The sequence below is a fragment of the Henckelia pumila genome, unplaced genomic scaffold (genome assembly GCF_033568475.1).
Source record: "Henckelia pumila isolate YLH828 unplaced genomic scaffold, ASM3356847v2 CTG_601:::fragment_2:::debris, whole genome shotgun sequence".
Lineage (NCBI taxonomy): Eukaryota > Viridiplantae > Streptophyta > Magnoliopsida > Lamiales > Gesneriaceae > Henckelia > Henckelia pumila.
In genome coordinates, this window is record NW_027331866.1 from 1 (window position 1) to 10678 (window position 10678).

A 10678-nucleotide genomic window follows, 5' to 3' on the forward strand; every position below is an offset into this window, starting at 1 on the left:
TCCCTCCGAATCTCTCATCTCTCACCTGATCCTAAAATCTAATGCAGAATATTAGAGTGAATATCGGCCCTACGCGGAGAATTGAACGATAATATGTTACAAATTTGATTTTGTTGATAATAATATTTCCATAATCGCATCAAGAATGATAAAAGACATAAATACTAACAAGTTGAACTCATGAAACATGCATCTCACTATATTTAACTAGTAGTCATATAAACTACTAAGATAAAGCCAATAAATGCATGACTCTTTTTCCTGAGATTTCAATAGGAGTGGTCCTCTACTTTTGTTATATCAAATAAAGCTAAAATTTTTAAAGATAATGGATGTTGGCCTGTTTGCGTTGCAGGAGCAGTGCTCAAAATATACAGGTTTCCTTACTAGTGGAGAGCTCCTTCAGATTGTGGAAAGGCAGTTCCTCTATTCCTCTGCATTACTTTCTTAAATTTCATTGACCATTGACTGGCTTTATGCGTGAAGTTTGACTCTGCTCTCACAGGGAACTTGGGGAGCCGTGCATTGATAAGCTCAGTGTGACTGACCTTGTGAATCTGGAGACTCAACTACAGGCTGCACTTATACGAACAAGATCGACAAAGGTTTACCTTTCACATTGTAGATTTAACCTAGCATCTGCAAACTTAACAGTTTCCTATTTCCATTCTATGTTGTTTACTTTTTCTGTCATTTTTACTATTAGTTTTCATTTCTCTTTTTTAATTGTGAAATGAAATATTATCAGATTAGAGTTTCTGAGTTCAACCAGGTAGGGTGATAAAACACAAGTTTAATGTTTTAGTTTGTGTTTTCAAGAATTTTATGCTGTCGAATTTAATTGTGTATTCCATTAGAACTTTTAGTAACCTAGTTGCCTTGGGATTAGACCATTAGTATTTTATGTAATTTGATTACATAAGAATTAGTAACTCTTGGTATTTTAATTGCCTTGGAACTAGTATTTTTGTTATTTTGAGAATCCTTAGAACTAGCATTAGTACTCTATTAGTCATCTCATTTGCATTAGGAAAAAAACTCATTCAATCATAATAATATTTTCAGAATGATATTAGTTTTTCTCTGAATCCAGGGTTCTAATTGTTTCATTTGAAACACCCCTTCCACCACACCAAATTGGTTTTTGTTAATAGAATTCCACATGGACCAGGTTGAGGACAGTTCTAGTGGGAAACGACCTGCACGATGACAAACAATGGATCAACAGTGTCAACGACTACTTGATTGTATTTGTATTGATGAAACAACTCGCGATCTCACGTTGACAATTGCTGCATTGAACGTTGAAAATAAGGCATAGGCCGGAAAATAGAGACTCCGGTGATGATGGAAATGAGGTGATCGAACAATGACAAACATCATGAATGCACAGGTGGAACCTAGAAGAGGAACCTGCGAATATTTAAACCTTAGTGCTCAAGATCTCGCTGACCCAGACTTGTGTAACCTACATCGGACCCTGGGGTTGCAGTCAACTTCCAACAATGTCATGGCAGAGCCGATCTAGGCGATGGCGGTGCAAATTGCGAAACCCGGATTTGTGGTCGTAATTTTCATGAAAAATTTGTTCAGCGAGGTGGTCATAGGTTTGACGGAGGTGATTATCTACAGTGAGCCGCTATGAGTCAAATGAATCTTTTTATACTTCTTGTAGAACGAGTTTCACCAAACATGATTGAAGAATCTTCCTCGAGAGTAGCAACGATAGTTGGATTATCGTCTAAGGAAGATGGGTTCCAATTCAACTATTGAACTAACACTTAGGGTCAAAATAGTCATGAATTTAAGATGAAGATGGATTTACAGTGTTCCGATAATCATGAACGAACACCATCCTTCAAAAGATACCTCTGAACCAACGTGGCTACCTATGAACGTAAGGCACCCATATGCTGCGTGCTGATGTGCAAGAGACAAGAACATGGAAGTCGTCTTCTGGCTCGTTACAACAAAGAGGGCACCACTCAAGAACCTCTACTCTGTGTTCTAAAGCCTTCAGAGTAGGTAAACAAGAGGAAAGACCACAAGAAATTTAGAATTTTAGCCGGGATATGAAGCTTCCAGATTAATTTCTAGTTGATATTACATGAACTAGAACCGAATTCACTATTGTGGAACAAGAGTTTGTACCCACTCTTAACAGTGTAAAATCCCTTCCTATCATCACCCCACATCCATTTATCTTCACAGTACCTACTGCTCAATGGAATGGACAAGATCAGTTGTTGGTCTCTCGTATTAAATAGCTCCTTTATTAAATCGATGTCCCAAGTATCTGCCTCCGCTAAACGCAATGAGTCGACAGTTGCTAGTTGCAAATCCTGAATGCGCTCGGACTCAAGATAAGGATTGTTAAGATAGGGCAGCCAGGGTTTGCCCCAGATCTTAGTATTATATCCTGTCCTGATGTGTTTCTTGCCGCAAGACGGATTAAATTTTGGGATGCCATAATACTTCGCCACGCATAACTAGGATATGCGGCCATCCGTGAATCTAAGAAGGAACAATGTGGGAAATATCGAGCTTAAGCACCTTGGAGGCCAAAGAATTCGGATCCGCCACAAATTTCCACCCTTGCTTGAATACAAAAAGGGTTCTTATTGATTAAATGCTGAAGTGAATTTGTATGAGAGGAAGGATAAATTAATTGTTCCTCATGTTGGAGGTTTAAAGTTGATTTTTCAAGACCGATTGGCACTTCAAGGAGTTTGAACCATGGCGAATGTTGTTGATGTGAAAGTGGAAAATAAAGTTAATAGATCCACTATGAGACGACCTTATTGACGTGTGACGACCAACTTAGAAGGCATTGTCTATGTCAGAAGGACCTACGAAGACCATGGTAATGACACCCATTCAACCCAAAATCTAATGCCTAATCTGAGTGGAACTTGAGCTCCTATTTGACCTATACCCTGGATTGAAATCAGCACCACAACAACTCAATTATTATTATTATTTTTTTAACAGTACAACAATTTAGTTATTAAGAAAGATAAACTGGTGTTTTACCAATATAATAGGTTCAACTTAGTTACTAAGAAAGATAAACTGGTGCTTTACCAAAATAATAGGTTCAACTTACTTTGGTAAAGCCTGATTTTTAATGAGGGAAATTTGGTTGCCGCATTTATGCAACAACATATTTCTGGCCAACACTTGCAGTAAGCTCACTGATATTAGTACAATCTTTAGGTATCTTGTTTGTATTAGGAAACATTCATTCAATCATGATAATATTTTAAAAATAACATTAGTTTCTCTCTCAATCGAGGTTTTTATTGTTTCCTTTGAAATAGTCTTTTCGCTGCACAGTAATGTGTTGAGAAAGCAGGATAAGAATAAACGAAGCTTTAAAAATTTCATCATTCAGCTCGCCTATAAGATGTCTTCTCCAAATTGTACATTGGTTTTTCAAACACACTTTGCGGAACCAATATGATCGTTGCAATTACTAATCCCTATGTTCATGCAAGCATTAGTGACCGGCAATTTTTTTATTTGTTCTCTTTCTTAGCCTAGTCCAACTTTCTAAAATATCCTTTCATGCTTGGTATGCCATTTTTTCTCTTTTTCCTTTTTCATTATTTCATTGTCTTGTAAATATTGCCCGTTTAGTTATATAGCATAAATTGACACAGTACCTTCACATACACACCATTAAATGTGTTGATAATCATTTATTTAATACACACAGACACGGCTGCTGCTGGATTCTATATCTAGCCTTAATGAACAGGTATGCTGCTAGCTATTTTCCATTCCATTACTGTTGGTCGGACTTTGCCACTAAATATTATGCTTTAAGAGTTTAAAAATGTAATCACAAAATAGATGAGTGGTCATCGTAATAGCTTTTATTGATTTGGAAGCAGATATTCTCCACCTGGTTACAATAGACTCATATCCCATCTCCTGGCATACAAACTTTTTTCTCAACTCAAATTCGCTTAATTGAAAGTTTTTGGATGGCAACATTATGGTTATTGTAGTTAATTAACAAGAAAAACCATGCATGCTTCTTCTAGTCTGAATTCATTCTCTCCTAGCTTGAGTTCATCTCCTGCGCAACCATTTGAGAACCCATATCCAGAGTTTCTAGCCATGAAACTCCTATTTAAATGCTGTAAAACACTTCACCACCCTGCTAAAATGCTTATAGTTTTCATCAGCACTATCTGAAGCTCTCCGATCATAATCTTGAACCATTCAAATTTAAGCTCGTCCAGTTGGTGCAAGTATACCTTCCACGAGTTCAAATCATGGGTTCAAAAATCTGGGGTTCAATATTTTTTATGATTCATAAAGTTGGTATTAGTTTCTATTTTTTAAGTTATTCCTCAATATCTGTGCACGCTATGAGTAGGATATAAATTTTGGGTATGAGTAATCAATCTTCAGTTCAAACATGAGTGAACTTGTCGAAGTATAAAATTATTGTTACTCTACCTTTCATGAGCTCGAGCTTTTGGATTAAGTGGTTTTCTCCGGCATCTATGGAAAAAAGGAACAATAGACTAGACAATGCCTCGATCTACAGTCTCGCATTTTGCAAATCTAGTTACTTGAATTCTTAACACAGTAATTGCTCCCAAAACTTGTGGGGAGAGAAGGGTAATGTTAATCTGAAACGACTGATTGGAGCATGAAGTTGAAGGTTTGAATTGAATGTAGGGAGCAAAATATTTGTAATATAGACGAAGTAGTTGTGCTGCTACTTACCTGATTCCTTCCCCTACCTACATGAGCAGGAAAAGATGCTGGCTGAAGACAACAAACAGATGGAGGAAAAGGTGCTTGGCATCGCTAGATCAATGCAATATATTTAAATGAAAAAAGAGATCAGTAATAGTATGAATAGAAGAGCGTAATTAATTTTTACCTGCAGATTGTTGGAAGCAAGAACCACCATGGAATGAACATGATAGATCTGAACGTCGTTGCTGACAGCCAAACAACGGGAGCACAGCAGCATCATTTGGTCGGGCTCCTCTAGCAATCTTTTCTTTGCGGGGACATGCATTATGTGTTGCATTATATAAATACAATACAATACAATACATACATTTGCAGCAAGAGTTTTCAGATGTTTGGGTGGTTTAATTTAATAATTTTATATATATACTTTCTTCACGGGGAAGACACCCCACCTCATTGGAGAAGCCAGAGCCCTCCAAGGGGATGTGCGCCAGTGGAGTGCTGTCTCATTTTAAGCCACACCAAAGTATCGATTAATTAACTAAAATCCCATTTCACACCAAGTATATACATATATGGCGGCGAAGGTGAAAGGAGAAAGCACCAATCAGAATTAGCACCCACTTTTCTCCGGTGATTGGATTCCACTCTTCTCAGTTTCTGACTTATAAAATTGAGCATTGATTCATGTCACAAAATTTCAGAGCTAAATGATGCCAACACTGCAGCTGTATTCGGTTGAGGTTTTTGTCAGTTTTCTTGTTCAAATGCAAATGGAAGCAACAATTTTGACTAATATATACGATTCAGAGAGAGCCAAAATTAGTACTTGAAAACCCATTTTCCTTTTTTTTCTTTTTTCTTTTTTTCGAAAAATCATCTTGTAATTTATTGGGAAACTAATAAGTATTTTTAGTGACGATTGGACAAGGGTATTTTGGGAATTATATTAAAATATAAATAGATTGCTGAATAAAAACTAGTTTTCCAGAAATGCTCTGGTGTTGTGCGAGTGAAATGGGTTCGAAGCAAAATTTGGAGGTGATACAGGAAGCCCTTGATCAACTACTGGTGGAGGAAAATGGAGGCTCCGTCCACCGCCGGACTCTGCTCTCCGAGCTACGTTCTCAGGTTAGCTAGCATATTATCCAACCATAAATATTATATAAATATAAATTAAAGGAGCTTTTCAGCAAATTTCATTTCTTTGTATTCACTCTGAAATCGGGCAGAATTTATGCTTTTTTTTTCTTTTAATTTGATTTGAACACCCGTTCCCGCTACTGGAGGTTAGGCATAGTTTGATTCTTTGATTTCTTTTCTTAAAAAAAAAAAAAAAGAAAAGAAAAATTTCTTGGAACTGATAATTAGATTTCAGTTTCGATTGCCTTCAAAAGATGCTATCATAATTTGTAGGCTTGAGTTGCTATGGTATTTATTACACGCTCTTGATATTTGATTGAGGTGCAACCAAAAATCTTTTGGAATTGACAGTTGGAATCATGGGAACAAGATGAAGAATCCGCTGAGGTAGAGGAAACTACATCTCCTTCAGCTTCTCACATTGAGAATACTGATAGGTGTTCGAAGAAGGACGAAATAATGAAAGAATTGAAGAACATAAAGAGGCAGAATTTGATAACACACGGCCTTGTCTCAGCCATGATTGTGGTGACCCTCACTTGGCAATTATCAGAAGTCTCCCTGATATTGAAAATCAAACATGTGTTGTCCAGTCCTCTGGAATCCCTGGGAGGAATCGTGCAAAGAGTTTTGAATGGGCAGCCTAAAGTGAATGTTGAGGAGGTGATGAAACAGGCCTCCTCTATCAAGGACAAGGTTTCTTCTTTTGATTCCCCAGTGCTCAAAGTTCCCCTGTTGGAATTGCCTGGTTTCGATACTAGCGAAGAAGACTAGGATATGGATGTCTCTTGGCCTTTTCTTCCTTCTTGTATGATTTCATTTGTGGTTCAAGCTTCAAGAATACATGGATATATATGGATATGCCCGAGCCTTTTCTCTCTTCTTGTATGATTTCATTTGTGGTTCAAGCTTCAAGAATACATGGATATATATGGATGCGTCCGAGCCTTTTGTCTTTCTTCTTGTATGATTTGAGTTGTGGTTCGAGCTTCAAGAATACATGGAAGTGGAACAAGCGATTATGGTGTTGGGTTTTTAATGAAAAAATGCTGACTTGAATAGCTGATGCGATGTTAATACAAACTGGCCACTGTGACACACGCTTTTGTATGTAAAGAAATATATATATCTATCTATCTATTTATCATTATTTATTATTATTATTTATTATATTATAAATATATGAGTTTGAATTGTAAACTTACTATTTTGACCATTTAGTTGTTCATTATACATAAGGTTATTTATGTTTTTTTTGTGTTAGCTTAAAAGAGTCATTAATAATTACTTAATATACTTGATATTGACAGATCAAGCTTGATGGAGTTGAACTTTCGAGCATCAATCTAGCTCGAGATTCAACAAGTAATGTACCAACCAAAATATATCAAATTTTTATGAATTAATTGAAAATTATTTATTAAAAATATATAGTAATTAAAATTAAAACAAGACATAATAAAAATAATATTAGGTATCCCAAAGATTATTTTTCATGTTTTTTTTTTGACTTCCAATTGTAAAATTTTTGTATAAAATAATACTTTGTTTAATTATTATTTTATTTAATAATCATAATTCCTTTCCGTTCTATTTCTGAATTTTCATCATTTAGTTGTTCATTGTGCATAAGGTTATTTATGTCTTTCTTTATGTTAGCTTAGAAGATTCATTAATAATTACTTAATATTAGGTATCCCAAAGATCATTTTTCATGTTTTTCTTTTGACTTCCAATTGTAAGATTTTTGTATAAAATAATATTTTGTTTAATTATTTTTTTTATTTAATAATCATAATTGTAAGATTTTTGTATAAAATAATATTTTATTTAATTATTTTTTATTTAATAATCATAATTCCTTTCCGTTCTATTTCTGATGTTAAATGTTAAAAAACTTAATTGGTTTTTAATTATTTTTTTATTTAATAATCATAGTTCTTTTAAGTATTGTATATTATTATAAAAATGATATTATTTTACTTAAACTATTTTTTTAATTAATTATCATCTATATATTATAGCAAAAATTATTGTATACTATAATACAATGATATTATTTTAATTACTTAAACTAAAATTTTCTTTATCAAAATTGTCTTTTAATTATTTCTTATTCTTTCTAAAAAAATATTTGCATAAAAATTTTGTAAAATGTTTAAAAAAAAATTTAGTGCCAGAGAATTTTTTCAAAAAAAAAATAATCTATTTTATTTATATTTCTATTTCTCATCAAATATATTTATTTGTGAAAAATAACCATTCACTTTACACGTAATGAGAGAAGTTCTATTATATTAATTTTTATTGAAAGAAAATAATTTATTCACGTTAGTCGTGGTGGTTGTCACAACAATGTTGGAAGCACTGTGTTTAATTATTTGGTTGAATTGACTAAACATGTTAAAAAATACCCTAATATGAGACTTTATTTAATTTTTAATTTTAAAAATTATGTTTTTCAATTAATGTCTGTTGAAACTTTCAAGGTGTTGATATCTACGAAACTATTCGTTCAAAAAGTCATCAAACTGAATTCTGCAATTGACATCAAGAAAAACAAAGACAATATATGAACTGACAAGCTAAACTGAGACATTAATTGTGTTGACCATTGACCATTGCAAAAGAGATGACTGCACTCAGTTGAGGAAGAATCGATCTTAATCAGTCATCGGAGCAGTTGAGCAGAGTTCAATTTAAAGTATGATGAGATAAACTGAATCGAGTTGTGCTTAACTAAAACCTAAGCCGATCAAGAATATGTGTAAACCCATCCAAATCAAACGGAACTCTTGTGGATAAGGTTTTCCCCTACCAGACAAAATCTATCTATATTATAATTATTATAAATTATAAATATGTGAGTTTGATATTGTAAACTTACTATTTTGACCATTTACTTGTTCATTGTACATAAGGTTATTTATGTATTTCTTTATGTTAGCTTAGAAGAGTCATTAATAATTACTTAATATACTTGATATTGACATATCAAGCTTGATAGAGTTGAACTTTCGAGCATCAATCTAGCTCGAGATTCAACAAGTAATGTACCAACCAAAATACATCAAATCTTTATGAATTAATTGAAAAATATATAGTAATTAAAACAAGACATAATAGAAATAATATTAATTAGGTATCCCCAAGATCATTTTTCATGTTTTTCTTTTGACTTCCAATTGTAAGTTTTTGTATAAAATAATATTTTATTTAATTATTATTTTATTTAATAATTATAATTCTTTTCCGTTCTATTTCTGAATTTTGACCATTTAGTTGTTCATTGTACATAAGGTTATTTATGTTTTTTTTTATGTTAGCTTAGAAGAGTCATTAATAATTACTTAATATTAGGTATCCCAAAGATCATTTTTCATGTTTTTCATTTGACTTCCAATTGTAAGATTTTTGTTTAAAATAATATTTTGTTTAATTATTTTTTTTATTTAATAATCATAATTGTAAGATTTTTGTATAAAATAATATTTTGTTTAATTATTTTTTTATTTAATAATCATAACTCATTTCCGTTCTATTTCTAATGTTAAATGTTAAAAAACTTAATTGATTTTAAATTATTTTTTTATTTAATAATCATAGTTCTTTTCCGTTCTATTTCTGATGTTAAATGTTAGAAAACTTAATTGATTTTTAATTAATTACCATCTATCTATTATAGCAAAAAGTATTATATTATTATAAAAATGATATTATTTTACTTAAACTAATTTTTTTTATTAATTATCATCTATATATTATAGCAAAAATTATTGTATACTATAATACAATGATATTATTTTAATTACTTAAACTAAAATTTTCTTTATCAAAATTGTATTTTAATTATTTTTTATTATTTCTAAAAAATATTTGCATAAAAATTTTGTAAAATGTTTTTTTAAAAAAATTGAGTGCCGGAGAATTTTTTCAAAAACAATAATCTATTTTATTTCTATTTCTATTTTCATCAAATATATTTATTTGTAAAAAAATAACTCATTCAATTTACACGTAATGAGAGTAGTTCTATTAAATTAATTTTTATTGAAAGAAAATAATTTATTCACCTTGGTCGTGGTGATTGTCACAACAATGTTGGAAGCACCGTGTTTAATTATTTGGTTGAATTGACTAAACATGTTAAAAAATATCCTAATATGAGACTTTATTTAATTTTTAATTTAAAAAATTATGTTTTTTAATTAATGTCTGTTGGAACTTTCAAGGTGTTGATATCTACGAAACTATTTGTTCAAAAAGTCACCAAACTGAATTCTGCAATTGGCATCAAGAAAAACAAAGACAATATATAAACTGACAAGCTAAACTAAGACATTAATTGCTTTGACCATTGACCATTGACAAAAGAGATGACTGCACTCAGTTGAGGAAGAATCAATCTTAATCAGTCATAGGAGCACATGATCGAGACATTTCATGGACATCCGACATCTTGAAAAAGCACTCTCAAGTATACTCTCACTATAAAAGGTAAACTAAACACATTCAGATTACCCATACACAATCAGTCGAGGAAAGAAACGCTTACTGAAGATAATATTCAAGCAAGTCGAAGACCGCTAGCAAACTTGTAACGCCCCGATTTTATCTTAATTGACTTTATTTGAGATAATCAGAGATTACAAAGTTCAAGAGCCGACTTGATTTTGATCAGGGTCTATTTTGTAAATTTCAGAATTTTCAGGGACTAAAATGAAAATTTGGGATTTGTTAGATATTTAAGCTTGAGTTGACTTATCTTTTCACTTCATCCTCTTCCCCTTCACGCCTCCCTCCATTAGAGACGCCT

At 32.3% G+C, this 10678-nt stretch overlaps 1 protein-coding gene across 2 annotated transcripts; it reads left to right on the plus strand.

Moving 5' to 3' along the window:
* The first annotated feature begins 6 nt into the window (after positions 1 to 6).
* LOC140873458 (agamous-like MADS-box protein AGL27) lies at positions 7 to 7062 on the plus strand. Of its 2 annotated transcripts, XM_073276576.1 has the most exons (6): positions 7 to 417; positions 506 to 605; positions 3719 to 3760; positions 4773 to 4814; positions 4910 to 5850; positions 6214 to 7061. In XM_073276576.1, the coding sequence occupies exons 1-5, from the start codon at positions 329 to 331 to the stop codon at positions 5015 to 5017; spliced, it is 381 nt and encodes a 126-aa protein (XP_073132677.1). In that variant the 5' UTR covers positions 7 to 328; the 3' UTR covers positions 5018 to 5850; positions 6214 to 7061. The 2 variants fall into 2 exon arrangements, with proteins under 2 accessions (XP_073132677.1, XP_073132676.1); XM_073276575.1 differs by lacking the exons at positions 7 to 417; positions 506 to 605; positions 3719 to 3760; positions 4773 to 4814 and having other exon boundaries at positions 5028 to 5850; positions 6214 to 7062.
* The last annotated feature ends 3616 nt before the right edge of the window (positions 7063 to 10678 follow it).

Excerpts from the sequence above, each read along its gene's own strand:
- LOC140873458 (XM_073276575.1), top strand. The coding sequence starts at position 5,713 with ATGCTCTGGTGTTGTGCGAGTGAAATGGGTTCGAAGCAAAATTTGGAG. Across the intron at positions 5,851-6,213 it reads TCTCCGAGCTACGTTCTCAG|TTGGAATCATGGGAACAAGA; the intron begins GTTAGCTAGCAT and ends TGGAATTGACAG.